We start from the raw sequence: 16069 nt of genomic DNA, 5'->3' as shown, positions 1-16069 counted from the left end.
TCGGGCGTTGCGAGGGGGGGCCAAATGATCACAAAGGTGGCAACGGCGGTAAAAGCCGAGGTCCTCTTTTAATTCTCCAGATACTGCCTGGTTGGGTGGCTGGCTGTAGTTCCAAAATGCCGGCCGTTTCCCACAACCAAGTCATCCTTGACCCCTGTTCGTCTGCCGCCGATATTCAACGGGCGCGCCATCCAGCGGCCATCGCTCCACAACATGCAGACCCGGATCCATCCAGAGCGCTGTTATAGGCTGATCAATGATGGACCGGACGGTAACTAGGCGGTTTCTGTAATAGCGAATAGCCTGCTGCCACTGAATGCCATCACTTCCTCTGCATGCAAAGCTAACTACTCGCTGCCTTGATTCCTTCAATAAAGTCACCCGCTGGCTGAGACTGTCGAGGTCGACAAGACTCAGAGAAGCACAAACAAGTGATAGAGACAAGAGTTGTGACAGCATTGTAAAGTACATGCGTGTGATGGGCGATGACCTCGAGGCCCTTCTCTGAAATAACTTGGTCAACATCAGCTAGGAACTGCATAAGCCCTCTGCATATCTTTTCAACTTCAGCGTTGTCTCGTTCTTTGGCCTGATTACTGGGATACTTGGATCACGACGTTACAAAGTTACGGGGGTGGACTTGTGGATGAAGGCAGGACCGTTGCATCTTCTGCGGCACCGTCGCTGGTTCACTGCTTGACTGCTTGACTAACCAAACTCGTCACTGCCCAGTCGCCAGTATGCGGTCAAGATACGGAGTAAACTGCGTAGTGTTGATCAGCTGCTGCTCGCATTTACCTCTTGCGGTTAAGCAATGCTCAACCGCCAACCATTTAACGTCTTTATAGATGCGTGCTTATACCTGTTGCGGGTTTCCGCCATGTCTCCGGCCTGTCATTGACGTTAATGAGGCGCTGGCTGCACCACTCGTCACAACGTCCGATCCTTATCGGGATTCAACGGTGCGACCAAGGCTCGGGCGTGGGTTGCTCGTGACCTACCAGTAAATCTAAATATTAGTTAATATGGCACTCTCGTCGAGCCGAAGTTTCTCGGTAACAGGGAGGTACTGAAACTGGAGTGCTACCTTCGGACTCCGCTATTCAGCAGCACGAGGGTTGTACCTAGCTTCCTAATGATACATTTTAAGGAGGCCAATTTTTACTGGCTTGCGGCCAAATTAGCAAGGGACCGTGATCAAATCCTGGACGGCCCAAGAGCAGCAGTACAATCAGCGAGGGAGACAGACGCCATCGACGAATGATCAAGTCAAAGGCTATCTACGCCGCAAAACTCCCAACCAAATGTACTCTTCCTTTCAGGTCCTTGTCGATGCTCCTCGCCGTGTGTGTGGTAGTGTCCAGTGGTCGATCCCGTCGCGACCTTGTGGCGCGCCTACTAATAATACAGCATTCCAAATACTTTGACCGTGGTAGCTCACTCAAAAGGCTCAAAAGGGTGCCCTTGATCCTTGTGAGGGCTCGGTACAGTACGAAGCCCCAGAAAGAGTCTGACTGCCAACTGGTGGTGGGTGGTCTTTTATTAACGGTTGGAGCCTGTCTTGCCCTTGCGTCTTGTTCCGGCAAGAGCCAAGTACAATCGACCAATAATCCATCGAGAAGAGCTTTTCCTCTTATGTACATATCTACGTACTGGTACATGTACATAGTTCAGATCATGGTACCTCGACTTTTTTCCCAAAGCAACACCTAGGCGAATACCAAGCCAGTTGTCCTGGCGGCCACCGCCACCTGAGTTTGTATTTCGCGGCTCGACCCGCCCCCTGATATTGCTTTTGAGCCATCATGATTCACCATGCAGCCCACTTGGCGCTGTCTGGGATATTTCTTGATTAGAACACGTCGACTGTTACTTTTACGGCCATCATTGGTATCAGTTAAAACCCCGCTAGTCTTCATTGGTATCCATTTCCGTGCCTAAAGAGGCGACCATCTTCCGTCTGCACATTCTCAAATAATCCAGCCCTGGCATAGCTCAATCATACATTAACAAACAGTACAGGGCCGCGACCTATAGTAAACCAAGTGAGGCGGAAGACACAAGAGCTCCAGAATACACACACCCTGAAAAAGAAAAGGAAAAAGAAAAAGAAAAAGAAAAAGAAAAAGAAAAAACCCCATTGCGCCCGTTTTCCATGAAGTTCATGTCGCATCAGTTCGATGCCCTCAAAAGTCTCGAGATAGAAGTAAGCCCATCGTCTTGCTTTTGGCATGGGTATAATATGGTGAGCCTCGAGCCTTTCTCCAGAGTGTTGAGGCTAGTACGCGCGCTCACCTGGCGCTGCAGCAATTACTCACCTACCCTCTGATGACGATGTTTTTCGTTGCGGTTTGTCGGTGACAGCTGAAAGTGTTCATCCTAGTAGGGAGGAAACTGATATTCTAGACTTCTTGCTCTGGTCAGAGGTCTGCTGTTGCTGAACAGGCGAGTTCGGTGCCGTTATCAGTTGAGACCGCCTCTGCGTATCATTGTAACATGGTTGTGGAGCAATTGTACCAAGGCTTGGTAGAACACCGTTCTGCATAGGAGCGATGATTTCATGGCGCAACGTTCTCAGGGGAGGAAGCTCAAGCGGCGGAAGTGATATGAAAGCAGCTCGACTAGACGATACACGGTAGTGATGGCGACCGTCGATCTCCGGAGACTCGGATGAGCAAGGCGACGGTAGAGGGGCTTGGCCGTCTGGCCAAGAAGGAGTTGGGTGACGGTGATCAAGAGGAGACTGCATAGCGCCTGGCAGCGGCAGTGTCCGCTGTGCGCCTCCCACTGACAGGGACTGGCGGTAGCAGTCTTCACTACTGGGAATGCTGACGTTGCGGCGGCGATCATATCGCTTGCGACGATTCTGGTTGCCATTCCACCAGTTTTTGACAGCGTTGTCACTGCGGCCAACGAGCAGGCGAGCAATGTCTGCCCATTTCTTGCCCCTTTCTCTGACCAGTCTTTGGATTTGAGCTCCTTCCTCGGCTGTGATGGGATCGTGGTTCAGAGATGGTTTGAGATTTTGATGATAGCGCTCGCGACATTGCTTGGGTGTTCTTGAGTTGACAGCGCTAGCAATGCGGACCCAGTTGATGGCTCCATTGCCATCAACAAGGGTCATGAGCAACTCGTCCTCCTGTTGGGACCATGGACCGCGTCGGTGGGCTATCCTGGTAGTTTCTTCTTGCATGGAGGCGGTTATGCGGTGATGGGTTGTGTTCGTAGTTTCGAGGGTTGTGTTCGTAGCGTTGAGGGATGTGTAAGAAGGGTGCGTAAGCCGGCAATGTCAGTGGCCACGACGTTATAGATCTTGGGGGAATAAGTCAGGCGGAAGGAACTCTGGCAATAAATAAGAAACTTCGCTAGAAGGCGTTTGTCACCGAGAGTATATTCGATGAAGTTGCAAAAAAAAAAAAGAAAAAAAAAAGAATAACGGAAGACAAGGGCGTGGAGGCGGGTGTGAAGTGCGGCATGGGCAGAACAAATACCAGTTCGGCCCATGTAGAAGCTTCGGGGGATCTGCCATCGGACGCACAGTGAACAAGTGAGTGGGTTCCTTCCCCCACTCTTGTGGATGAAGGGTGAGCGGAGCAAAAGATTTGGAAGGCGTACCTAGGGCGTGTACCAGTGAGCGGCCTGAGGGCGTGTGGAAAGAAGCGGAGCGGACAGCGGGCGTAAGTGGGGCAGGTATGCACCCTGCGCAATTCGGAGCTCAGTGCTTGGCTATACAACTGCATACGGATGAACGGAAAGCACTTGGGCTCATTGCAATGCGCTCGCAAGATCTACCTGTCGATTCATATTGCATCCGGGAGGATTATATACCGCGTGATACAGTGGGTAATTTAGCCCTTGGCACTTTATTAACAAGCGTCTCAAAAAAGGCTCCTCCCCGTGTCGCTTTCATAGTGCCTGATGATTCATGATATATGTGCGCGTCGCGTCGCGAGTGGTTTACGCTGAAGCTTCTTTCTGAAATAAGAATATTTGTGACGTTGGACCGACCAAGTCCCAACCCCTCTCTTCTACGATGATTCATGTCGCAGGCGCAGCGCGCCGTACGCGTCCAAACTGAGTTTGAACAGCCTGAGTACTATTGAGACTTGGGACACGTGTTCATACAACTTTTCTAGCAGCGGTGGCGGCGGCGGTGGATTGGCGCCTATCGCCCAGTTTGAGTTTTCAAGTATTTATATTCGGCTTCCTGGTATATTCTACATGCACGGTTTTTGTTGGGCGCCAGTAGCTGAGCAATACCGGACCGATTTGGTGCGTAGTTGTGTTGACAAGGCCACCTTAACAAATACACCTTTCTGCAGCGCATCCTGATGTGTGGGATATTGGCCCCATGAAGGGGCAAGCCTGAACGCATGAAGTTGAAAATAGCATGCAGGCGCATGTAAGGTATCATGCGGTGTATTGAAATAAGATTCGCTCGTCGCCTGCTAAAACATACATGATGAACTTTGTGATATGCTTGTAGGCAGGCTCCAGGTGCCAGAAAGCAGGGAAAAACCAACAGATTCGGTGCATAACATTCGCTACAGGTAAATATCGCCACCCTCTCCCTTTTCCCAACGCTTCCATGCCTCCTCGTAGGCAGTTTCGACGTCTCGGACCCATCGACGAGTATCGAAAAGACCGCATGTCCACTTGCTATGCCATAGCAGTTTACGCAGCTCCGCCAGTCGACCACTACCCGCAACCCCCCCGGAGGATGTAAGTGAATATGACAGCCCGCCAGCTAGATCAATAGCCACTTTCTCGTACCTTTTTTCGGACGTGGCAATGAGTTCCCCGGCAGCGTGTCGTCCCTCGGGCGATTTCGGCAATGCCCCTCTTAAAATGGACGCTGCCATTCGAGAACACATCTTATACGGGTAGCGAGGGAAGGTAAGTAACGGTGTGCTAGACCAAAGCACATCTGCTGCAGTAGTATGGGCATTGCACTCCGGGGTGTCGAGGAACAAATCGCAAATCCGGGCACGTGAGATGTGCTGACTCTTTTGAGCAACATCAGTAAATATCAAACGGCTTGCCACTTCGGGACCTGCCCATAGTTCTGCTGTCCTCCGCAGGTTTGCTTCGCCAGCTTCTGGAAAGCGGAGAAGCCAGAGTACTGCTTTTGGTACCTGTGCCAATATTCTGAGCCAGGACCTGAATGTGCTTGGGTCAATCTGAATAGCGGTATGGTTAGCTGATTTTGCGCCTTTGATCGCCCCGTTGAAGACTTTACCTTATAGAGCTGATTGAAGTTCGCTAGTATGACTCTGTCTTCTTGTAGATCAGGGAACAGTTCCTTTCGCATTGACCATCGCCGACTTTGCTCATCGGCCCAGGTCATACCCCTTTCCGTGGCAGGCGACGATTGAGCGTGATCACAACAAAAGAATGTATCACGACAGAAGATGATGTTCTCCGTGTACATCCACTCCCCGGAATCGGCCTCGGAGTCATCATGAAAAATGTCTTCCAGTGTTTGATTCTGACGCCACGGGCGCAAGGTGCTTGGTGGTATAGCCGTTGTATCTGCGAGAATGTAGTCACACCATTCCGCCCCAAGGGTGCCTGCAAAGCCCATAAAAGACATTTGGATTGGAGCGGGCCGTGCAGCAAAAATCTCGTTGCGAGCACCTCGAGTATAACCATTGAGATTTACCAGAATATGAATACCATCATTGCTGATTTGCTTTATCAAGCGCTCTGGTGTCCAGCTGCTGACATCCCTAAAAACAGGCGCCTCCTTTTCAATTCGTGCACGGTAGCTAGATTTGTCACTCGATGTTGTTGCATAACAGAAAGCCCGTACTCGTGTCGCATCGTGAAAGCCAAAAACTGACTGCATCCTGGTCCATGATCGTTAGTCTCAAAATTTCGACCATGACGAGACGTATACGTACAAATGCGCTAATGGGTGGTTATTAAAATCGGAGGAGACGTATCCAACGTTAAGACAGGAGCCAGGTGGTGCCGGTGGAGGTAGTATGGTCTCGGGAAGCCACGGCGCACGCAATGTAGCACAAGATATACGCATTGCATTTCGCTGCGAAATAGCCCTTACTTCTTTGGCCGTCAATGGAGAAGTAAAGGTATGAAAAGGGAGAACAGTTGGTGCCGATGGTACGGTCAGGGATGGTGGAAGCCGGGGCCGAGCGTACGTGATTCTTGTCCTATTAGGTAGGATGTGCTGGTCAAGATACCATTTTCGAAGTAAAACCTTTGTAGCTCTTTCAATGAGTCGTACCAGCCGTGAGCCGGCCCATCGGGAACCACTCCATTTCTGTAAATTCTTCTCGAGATCGAGTGAGGCATTTGGACCGAGATGGGAGAGACTCTGTGTCAACAGTCGAATAAACGATTTATCGATAATATCCCGGCCCCATTGCGAGGCATCATCGAGCTGTTGACGAACAATGTCAGTCACACGTTGACTAAGGCCAGATGCAGTCTTAGTGATCTCTGCATCAAGTAATCGACCGTCATCGTCAACATGCCATCTGTCATACTTTCCCAAGTATAAATAGACACCGCCACGACCTTTCCAGTCGCAGACAGAATTGAGCGCCGTGAATAACCCGCACACGGCTTCAGCAAACCCGGGATTGGCGGCAACAGCTCGACGATAATAGCCAATTGCCTCACTTATCCTACCCTTGTCTTTGACAGCGTTGGCAAGGTTTGTTAATGCAATGTCAAAAGTTCCATCGCACGCAACAGCGCGTTCGTACATTCGAATGGCGAGATCGAGTTGCCCAACGTCCTTCAGCAAGCTGCCAAGATTGGTGTGTAGATGGACGTGCTTTGGATCCAAGCGAAGTCCATAATTGTAGTAAGAAAGTGCAAGAGATAAGCCGCTCCCCGGAAGTATCCCTGGGAAGCTCGTTTGTAGATGCAATGACGCCGCACTGTCGAGATTTGACGCGGTCTGAGGTATACCGGCAAGCAGAATACCCACATTATTGGCGGTCGACGGGCTCTCCTGTAGCGACAATGAGAGATAGTATAGAGCTAGAATATCGCCAACGCCAGATGACGGTCGTGCTAATGCAGAGACCGTCGAACCACTAGCCATAGAGTCTTGAAATATTTTCGCTAATGATAGGAGCGAGTTACTTGTAGTTTGGACGGCCGCTCTTCTGGGCGTGAGATCGTTCACCCATCGTAGTCCAGGGAGCTCGCCATCGCCGCCAAATAGAAGGCGAGCCGCATGGCGGGCCTTGTCAGGAGTAAGCAACAGTGGCTGCGCAGCAGTCGCGGGAGGGGCCACGGGAGAGAGGGAGTCGCGGATGCCGCGAACAAGCTCGCGGATTCCCTTAATACTCCGTCCGACGCTGATCAATACCGCTTCTTCGAAAGCCCGAGCAGCGCCATCCACATCTTTCAATCCATAGAGCATAGTGCCTTTTGCATGTATCAAGGCAAGAATTCGACCGTTCTCGCTTCCAGGTAGACTATAGCCACTGGAGCCAAAGCCTCCCGAGGAGAAGTCATCTGGTTGTCGGGTTAAGTGCCCAGTGGCCATCTGAGAGTCAAACCTGTGATCTGCGGGATCGCCACGAGAGTTGACGACTGTGTGCGTATGACGACCGGTATCTGCGAGCGCATTTTGAACATAGCACACAATGTCAATTGCTTCTTCACTGCGCTTCTTGTACAGAAGTCCAACCAGATGCTCAACAGCCTCCAGGTAGCCGGGCCTTTGGTGTACTGCGCGGAGCCAGTGCTGTTCTGCCTCTTCATGGCGACCCAGACAATAATATGAAGCAGCCATGTTTGCCAATGCTTCAGTGTGGCTATAATCTGTAGTTAGATAGGGGAACGGTACATGGATAAGAAGAGAAAAGTGAATACCTGGGATCCAATATAGTTATTCTTGAAAAGCATTGAAGAGCATCTGTATACTGCTGCACAGCATATTGAAGGCAGCCCAATACAAGCATGCCTTCGACCCAGGTCCACTGGCTTTGCTCACAAAGGTGTTTAAGGATATCCAGGGAAGATCTAGCGTCATTCACTGAGGGTACACCATGGCTAGTCATATCAAAATAATCAATCAGCGGAATGTGCCCATTCGGTACACTTTGTAAAGCGCGAAACTGATCCACTCCAGCGAACATAACGTGTCTGCTGGGTTGTTGAACGGATGAATCATGATGACCGTGTGCCGCAACTGAGTGAAAATATGCCGACGGCAAGATTCTACCGGGAGCAGGAGTGTATCGAAGGTTTCTATTCAAGCCATTGCTCTCTCGCCTTGGCCTGGGAGGCTTTGGAAATATCAGATGCTTTGATGATGCATGATCTGCACCGGGGTAGTCCTTGTTTATGCTTGCTCTCGCAGTTGCCTGGATATGACCGACAAGACTGGTATAGCAGCGGTAAGCCTGAGAGAGAGTTTTATCCTTGAAGTCTGAGTGAGTGTTGTAGTTGACATGGTTCAATGCGTATGCGCTGTGGACTTTGGGCTTAGAGCCCTGCAGTGAGTAGGCCAGGGTGTGATTCGACGCAGGAAGGAAGGAATCCATTAGATTTGGCGTATACTCTGAATTGGGTACCGCTGGATATGCAGCACGCGGCACTGCGCTGGCGCATTGTGCTGATGGATAATCCCAAACAGATAGACCTTGCTGCCAATAAAGTTGCCCAAGCGTCAGGCCGCCTACTAATGATGGCGGTGGCGGACAAAATGCTCGGACATTATATTCATTGGCTCGAATGACTGGCTGATAGACACTCGCAAATGGTGCAGCAGGTTGCTGCGAAGATGACTGATAACTTGGCCCAACAGGATAACCCGGTGGGCGCCAAGGTGCTGCTGGTAATGGCACACTGGTGCTTGCGATATCCACCATATGGTTTGGGTGATAAGATCGAACATTGGGCAAAGGATGTTCAAGCGTGTTGACAGGTTGACTGGGAAGAGCCAGCTGCTTCAACGGCGGCTCCCCACTATATGACTTCGTAGAGGATCCATCGTAGCCAGCATCAATCGTTCCATTCGGAGTCTTTCGCCGTAGCTGGTGTTCACGAGCTCTGTGCGATGCGTTCACATTGTAGGAGCTATTACCAGAGAAATGCGTGTGCGAGTGGAGTGTTCTTATGGGAAATGATCGTTGTTGATATGGGCCGACTTCTTGTCGAAGCCGTTCGTCGTGTACAGGTTGTCCGTTAACCGGGTGGGGTATACGATCGAGGTTCGCGGTCGGCACCGTCTGCCGGTGCGTCTGCAATAATGGCAACATGCCAAAAAGCTAGGTGAAGGGTCGTTGGGTGAATGGAAGGTTCGTCGTCGAGCATAATATCGAGAGACATTGGCAGGCGTACTGCAAACGCTCATTGCTTCAGTTATAGCATGGCGGACACGCTGCCAACTGGCGTTAAGCAGACAGAGCGGAGATACCGCGGCAGCGCTTCAGTTGAACGACCCGATAGCGGTCTTGAGATAAGACGTGAACTGTCAGCGAGCTAATAATAAGGGCCGCAAAGACGATTGGTCTTTTCAACGGAAGCCGGACCTAGATGCTAACACTTCGCATCAAATTGTGGAGTTTGGGTGTGCAGGCTGCACGCAGTGGAGACAATTCATCGCTGGGCTCCCTAACAATTGCGACTAGGTTTCAAGTTCCAGAACCTGCTGACGGCACGCCACGATGCGAAGCGAGAGGTACCCGCAACATACCAATGAGACATAGCTGTTAGTAAATTCGGGCATACGTTCCACCTCCTACCTAGTACTACTGGACAGCCAGCATTTAGATAAGACTTGCTTCAGATATAACGACGATGTACAAGTATAGTTGTGACTGGCAGAACTTTTGACGAAGCAGGCGAACGCGTCTAATGGTTATATTGTGATATTCCGAGTGATTACAGTGTTTGCCGATTTGGCTGCCGCCCTACCTAGCAATGCAGAGAGTACATTCTCTCAACCAGACCCCATTCGTCGATCAGTTTTTACAAGAAATATGGAGATATATGTTGATCCGATCAATGGACCGCTATGACCAATTTGATATCAGACACATGGCGGTGAGTAGTGGAACTAGGCTTTATCTACCTCGGGCAAAAATTGAAATACACCATGGAGCAGTGGGTGATTTCAGAGTGTAGCCGAGGATCGTGAACATTCACTTTGTCCGTAGAGACTTCGTCATATGGCTCATCGATTTCCTCTATTCGTAGCTACATCGAATCGCGGTCGCATTCAACTCGTATTGTAAATTCGATATCCACTCGCTGGATGGCTAATGTTTGGCCTGCCCTTCTCCCGCAGGTTTGCTTATTCTTCGGGAACTATAAGCTCCGTTAGTACTCATTCGCATGACAGATATCCAAGTCCAACTTACTGTCGATCTCGCCGTTGTCGATGGCTTCGATGATGACCTTGGGGGGTTTGCCGTCAACACGGCATCCGACACTGTAAGCAGTACCGAGAATTTCCTTCACACCGCCCTTCAGATCTTTAGAGAAAGACTTGTAGCGCATGGTGCGGGCAATCTCAATGATCTCGTCAAGGGCGACAGACTTGTTGTGCTTTATGTTCTTCTCCTTCTTGCGATCACGAGGAGGCTCCTTCAAAGCACGAATGATCAGCGAGGAGGCGGTCGGCACAACAGAAACCGCGGCCTGACGGTTCTGAATGGTAAGCTTGACAGTCACGCGCAGGCCTTTCTGCTAGCTGTTAGGGTGTATTCGGCTCGAATTGAAGAGCAAGCGGAGGCGTACCCAGTCGCCAGTGGCTTTCGCAATGTCTTCTCCGACCTTCTTGGGCGAAAGGCCGAGAGGGCCAATCTTCGGTGCAAGAGCCGAAGAGGCGCCGACTTCACCTCCAGTGGCACGGAGGTGGCTAAGAATTGTTAGCCGATAGAAGAGGGCGAGACGATTGGGTGAACGAACATGACCTTGATCTCATTTGGGTCGATCTTGGGAGCTAAGAGGTATGATATTAGCGGCGAAATTATGTGCTATAATACGAAAGTAGCGTACGCATTGCGACGGTGTTTTGTAATGACAGAGGCTCGTGGTTTGCTTGTCGTGCGATTGAAGAGAGAGAGTTATTGCTGAGAGAATGCTAAATGAAAGGGAAAGTTTGCGGCATCCGCTTATTAATGAGAAAAATATGTGTGCCCCCACTGTCTGCCCTAACGACAACCGTGCAGCACTGCGCCATATGGGCGTAGGTAGGGGCGCATTCGCTCAGCGCCAAGATTGCCCACCTAATATTAAAGGCTATTATATAATCCAGGAGATCCACTTCCCATTTGTACATTAGTCACGAGGGACAATATGTAGCCGATGAAAGTACGGATAGTTTTTGGTCTTTTAACCCTCAATGCTAGTAGCTAGTTATGTAGTCATTTAGCTGGTGAATCAACCGCTGAGGGGCTACCTAACATTTTGGAGGTAGAATCCGCGTCAACGCCATGTAGCGTGCTAGAGAGCTACTGCTGGACTAGAATCTTTGCGAGGCTAGATTCAAGGGGCGCCAGAGATCGAGCATAATACAATCAGTTAGTGCCACTAACAGCGAGTCTAATTTGAAAATTGAAAATTAGCAGGGACTTCTCATCACGCAGGTACATTCCTTAGGTGCCTTACTTCATCAAGTGATCCATGAACGTTTGCAAAGACACGTCGTCGGTAAAGATCGTTTGACCAGACGCGGCTCCAGCGCCGCCATATGGTCCGGTCGTATGGGTGGTAGACGGGTTGAGTTTGGAGAGCAAGAATCGGGCTTGGGAGCCACCAGCGTCGCAAACAATGAACCGAGGTAGTGGAAATCTGTCCGTGATCAGATCCTATGTCGGAGTTAGCATGATCCTGAAAGCCTGGTTTCACAAAGGTCGGTCAACCCACCCTGGCATCTTCCTTCGGTTGCTCCAGCAAGGCGGCAAAATTTTCATAGCCATCCTGCTCCTGGTAGCCGGCCTTTCGCCATTCTGCAACTGTCTCACCATGGAAGATGAGGATATGGAAGAAGGTATCCAGGAGGAGAATGTGCGTAGGCTGAATAGAGGCGGAGTCGAGAAGCACAGGTTGACCGCCATCTTGATCAAAGGTATAAGAGTCAAGTGTTGGTTGGATCATAACGAGCGAATTGCTGACATCCTCGTGGTTCAGTACATGCCGGTTGAAAGCTGTCTCATCTGGTGAGTTGTTGAAAACTTGCAGAAACGGACTTCTGCGCAGATGGAACATGAATTGCGGGTAAAGAGTAAAATTCTTCTCCAGCCTGAATGAGGACGGATCATCTTTTCGGTAATCGGCGAAGCGCGAGCATAGCCGAATAAGCATCCTGTCCACCCATCGAAGCACGTCCGGCCCATCATCGACGTCAGCTTTGAAAACTGCTATTCTGCTCATCAGCACAGCAGCGGCTTCCTGATCGAATGACTGAGCAATCGCCGGATCGCCGGCCGGTCCGCTCAGATTGCGCGCGATAGTGGTGACGCGTAGATGGAATTGACCAGAGGAATGTTGATAGTATGTTAGAAATTGCATCATGCCCTTCTGGGGTCCTTGCTGGTGAGGACTTTGGCCTTGGTTGGCAACCTCAAAATAGACACCATAGCTGGCTTTGGGGTCAATGCCGCACATTTTCCAAGAGCAGGTATTGCCAATACCGCATTCAGTCTCGCCAACAGAAACCGATTTCTTGTTGAGGGAGACAGCATGCCCGATAAGACCAGTAACCTTGAGCTCCTTCGTGGTCAGGACTTCCAGCACGGCGTTGAAGCCCATGAGGAGGTTATCGTCACCATCCTTTTCGAAAACACGGATAAAAGACTGCTTAAACATGGATGATGTGAAGCTGTCGGTCAAGATCATGTGACCGCCGGTAGAATTACAGAGGCCTTTCATTTCTAGGAGTCCAACCTGGTCCAAGCAGCCCGCAAAAATGTCTATAATGTGGCCGTTGTGCGCTGTGCGCTTTGCTAATGTCTCGTAGAACTATATAGGTTAGTTGTCACGGGAGACCACGATTTCTGTTCTTGGCAACATTACCTTCAAGGCCTTTTTATAATACTTGACATTATCGCGATCAATATCGTGGTGTGATCTCATTGGCTCCCGCAGTTCAGGACCAACAGTCATTCCTGGGCCTTCTGTAGCTGGGCCTCCGGCAAAGAGCATTATACGCCCTCCAGCATTTTGGAAGGACGACTCCATGAGCCCGATCGCCACGCTCAGGGCCACACCGGTGCATCGTAGGTTACGGTGGTCATTTGCAGTTGGCCATGGGTCTTTCTGAAGTGCCTCCAACGCTTTTGTAAGCTGGAACTCCGCTTGCTGGACCGGCATGAGAAACCTGGATGCTGGGCCTATGGGCATGGGTCGACCGGACTGCGGTTGCATCCCCGGTCGAGCTGTAGAAGACGACAAGCCAAGCATGTCTTGAACTTGCTTGGCAGAGTAGTCCTTGTTTCCTCGGAAAACATACGATTTCGCGCAGCCCTCGTAGCCGATCTCGTGTACTTGTGCCTAGAAACCGTCAGAAAAGTGCAGATTCTATACATATTTGGTTGTATCTAACCATTGTGCCATATGTAATCAAGCCGACCAAGGCATTCTCCGGAAGCAAGCTGAGGCTCGTGACCAGGGACTCTTTGAGCGCAGCCAAACCGTCATCTTCCTGGCACAAATCGACAACATAGAAGAAAATGGGCGGAGCTGGGGCCGGTCGGGATAGTCGATATTCAATAGTCGTGTTTGCAGGATGCAGCTCGGGTGGAATCGCGTTCTGGGTAATGTCCTTGTAGTGTGGGGGAAGGGAATTCCTCGACAAGCAGAAAGGACAAATCCAGACCCGAGCACGAACATCGACCTGGCTGTGTATATCGTTAGTCAACAGAGACAGAGAACAATATGTACAACGGGGAGTATTTAATAAAATACCAAAATGGGTTCAAAACAGAGCGGCACGGCTGCTTGCAAGTAACTGGCTCGAACTGTAGCAATGGAGTATCAAGCTTCTCTTTTAGCGGAGTGTAAAGAGCACCAATCGGCACAACCAACCGCGACGCTTCCTGTCCATAATTAGCCATAATCCAGTGACCGATTCCTTCCCACGCTCACCATGCGCGAGCTTGGGAATACGTTCCAGCTCAGGCGAACACCATCGCGGTCCTCCACGTCGCTCCATTGCTCTTTGAGTGCCTCGTACTCCATCTTTCGGTGCTGGGAAACAATATCGCTGGCCTCGGAGGTCTGATCTGCGGCTTCTTTTCCCCCCGCAGGTTTGCTGCTTTGTGTCAAATTCAGATCGATTCGTTTGCAGATGTTCCCGAGGGATGTGTGCCCCAATTTCGACACCTAAGTGAGGACACATCAACCACACTGGCAGCGACTTGTGTGCCCCACATTTTCTTCCGGCTCCCAATATGTACCTACGTACCTACGTAGTATAGACCCGGTAGATTCAAGAGACACACCCCCTGTTTACCGGTATATAATATTCCCCTATAGCGACACTATCAGGCTACTAGTTAATTTTAATAAAAGCTTCTATTTTTTATTCAATATCTACTATAGTACTTAATAATATCTTTATATATAAATAAATAGTATATTTAATACTATACTACCTTAACTTATTATTCTATAAAAGGTAAAAGAATTAATTAATAAAGTCTATTTAAATAGAATACTAAATAAGTTATTCTTTTAATAAATACTTTTCCTTTATTAAAATACTATTAATATTTTTAATATAACTTATAAGTTTTTATAATATAATAATTCTATAATATAAAGTTTTATATAAATTAATATATAAATTATTGCCAGCCAGCGAGCCACCTTGGCCCCGGCCCGGTCTAGGCGCGCCAGCACCTTAGTGTTGGCGCGGATGGCTGCGGCCAAGGCCGGGTCGCGACCGGCAGGGGCCGGCACGACCATGACCTAGGCCGGACCGGCCACGCCCCGGACGCGGTAGGCGTTGCCCTCGGCATTCGCGTTGCCGGCCTAGTTGCAGGCGCGGTGGATAGCCGCCATTAGGCAGCCAAACTTAGCGTTACCTAGGCCTAGGGCTAGGCTATCCCTAGTGTAAGCTAGGAGCTAATCCTAGGCAGTAGTAGCTATAGGCTTAATATTATTAATAAACTATTAATAAGTTAATTAAAATTAAACCTAGTTAGGCTTTAGACTAGAATTAAAAAGACTTATTAATATATAAACTTTATTATTTTTTATATACTTAGTATATATAAATATATTAAGATTTAAGACTAGATTAGAATAGGGGCTATCTTAGTATAGTATTAAGATACTTACTAGCCTATTTAAAGTAAGTAATAATACTAATATTACTTATATACTTAAGGTACTAGTTATAAAGGATTAATACTAGTTTACTTATAATAATAACTTAATATAAATATTTAATAAAGTAATAAAGGAGTAAAGAAGGTAGTTAGCTAGATTAGTATTAAAATAAAGGTAAATAATAAATAAGTAAAGGTTACTTATATTATTAATAATAATAATAGTAATATTAAACTAATAAAGTTAAGAATAAGATAAGGCTAGGTATATACTAAGGATAAGGTAACTTACTATAGTAGTAATAATAGTAATAATTAAAAAATTTATTTTTCTAGAAAGTATTAATAATATTAAGATAAAGCTAGGGATAGTCTAGGTATAGCTTAAAAAGGTATATAAAAATAAGAAAGAAAAAAGTATATAAGTATAATAATAATAATAATAAGAAATTAATAAAAAGGAAAGTTAATATAGTTTAGTAATTAAAGTAAGAATAACTTAGCCTAAATAAGGGTAAAGGTAATAATAAGGTATAGTATATATACTAAAAGTAAAGAAGATATATAATTATATATTATTAAAAGAAAAAAGAAAAGAATAGAAATTAAAGAATTTAAGGCTTTTTAAATATTATAATAAATAAGCTAACTAACTAAATAGTAAGCTAAAAATAATAATAATTAAATATATATAGTTATAACTTTTTCTTTACTTAGTATAGTAAATATAGTAAACTATATAAAGGCTAATATAAATCTAGGGGTTTTAAAGAGATATAGAAATATAAATAAAGTAATTATAA

The 16069-nt window shown here is 48.0% G+C and overlaps 3 protein-coding genes across 3 annotated transcripts; all 3 read right to left on the bottom strand.

The window, feature by feature from the left end:
- Nucleotides 1-4119: 4119 nt before the first annotated feature.
- CCM_03951 (UDP-N-acetylglucosaminyltransferase) lies at nt 4120-9245 on the bottom strand (the record flags this gene model as incomplete). Its single annotated transcript, XM_006669099.1, has 7 exons — nt 4120-4165; nt 4228-4365; nt 4460-4544; nt 4565-5180; nt 5240-5849; nt 5904-7796; nt 7855-9245. The coding sequence occupies 7 exons, from the start codon at nt 9243-9245 to the stop codon at nt 4120-4122; spliced, it is 4779 nt and encodes a 1592-aa protein (XP_006669162.1).
- Nucleotides 9246-10282: 1037 nt separating this feature from the next.
- CCM_03950 (60S ribosomal protein L12) lies at nt 10283-10993 on the bottom strand (the record flags this gene model as incomplete). Its single annotated transcript, XM_006669098.1, has 5 exons — nt 10283-10296; nt 10350-10674; nt 10729-10849; nt 10900-10933; nt 10990-10993. The coding sequence occupies 5 exons, from the start codon at nt 10991-10993 to the stop codon at nt 10283-10285; spliced, it is 498 nt and encodes a 165-aa protein (XP_006669161.1).
- Nucleotides 10994-11597: 604 nt separating this feature from the next.
- CCM_03949 (protein transport protein SEC23) lies at nt 11598-14172 on the bottom strand (the record flags this gene model as incomplete). The annotated part of the gene is made up of 6 exons (XM_006669097.1): nt 11598-11801; nt 11860-12954; nt 13009-13485; nt 13538-13832; nt 13900-14030; nt 14080-14172. The coding sequence occupies 6 exons, from the start codon at nt 14170-14172 to the stop codon at nt 11598-11600; spliced, it is 2295 nt and encodes a 764-aa protein (XP_006669160.1).
- Between the last annotated feature and the right edge of the window lie 1897 nt (nt 14173-16069).

The sequence above is a fragment of the Cordyceps militaris genome, assembly GCF_000225605.1.
Source record: "Cordyceps militaris CM01 unplaced genomic scaffold CCM_S00003, whole genome shotgun sequence".
Taxonomy (NCBI): domain Eukaryota; kingdom Fungi; phylum Ascomycota; class Sordariomycetes; order Hypocreales; family Cordycipitaceae; genus Cordyceps; species Cordyceps militaris.
This window is presented reverse-complemented; position numbering and strand designations above follow the sequence as displayed.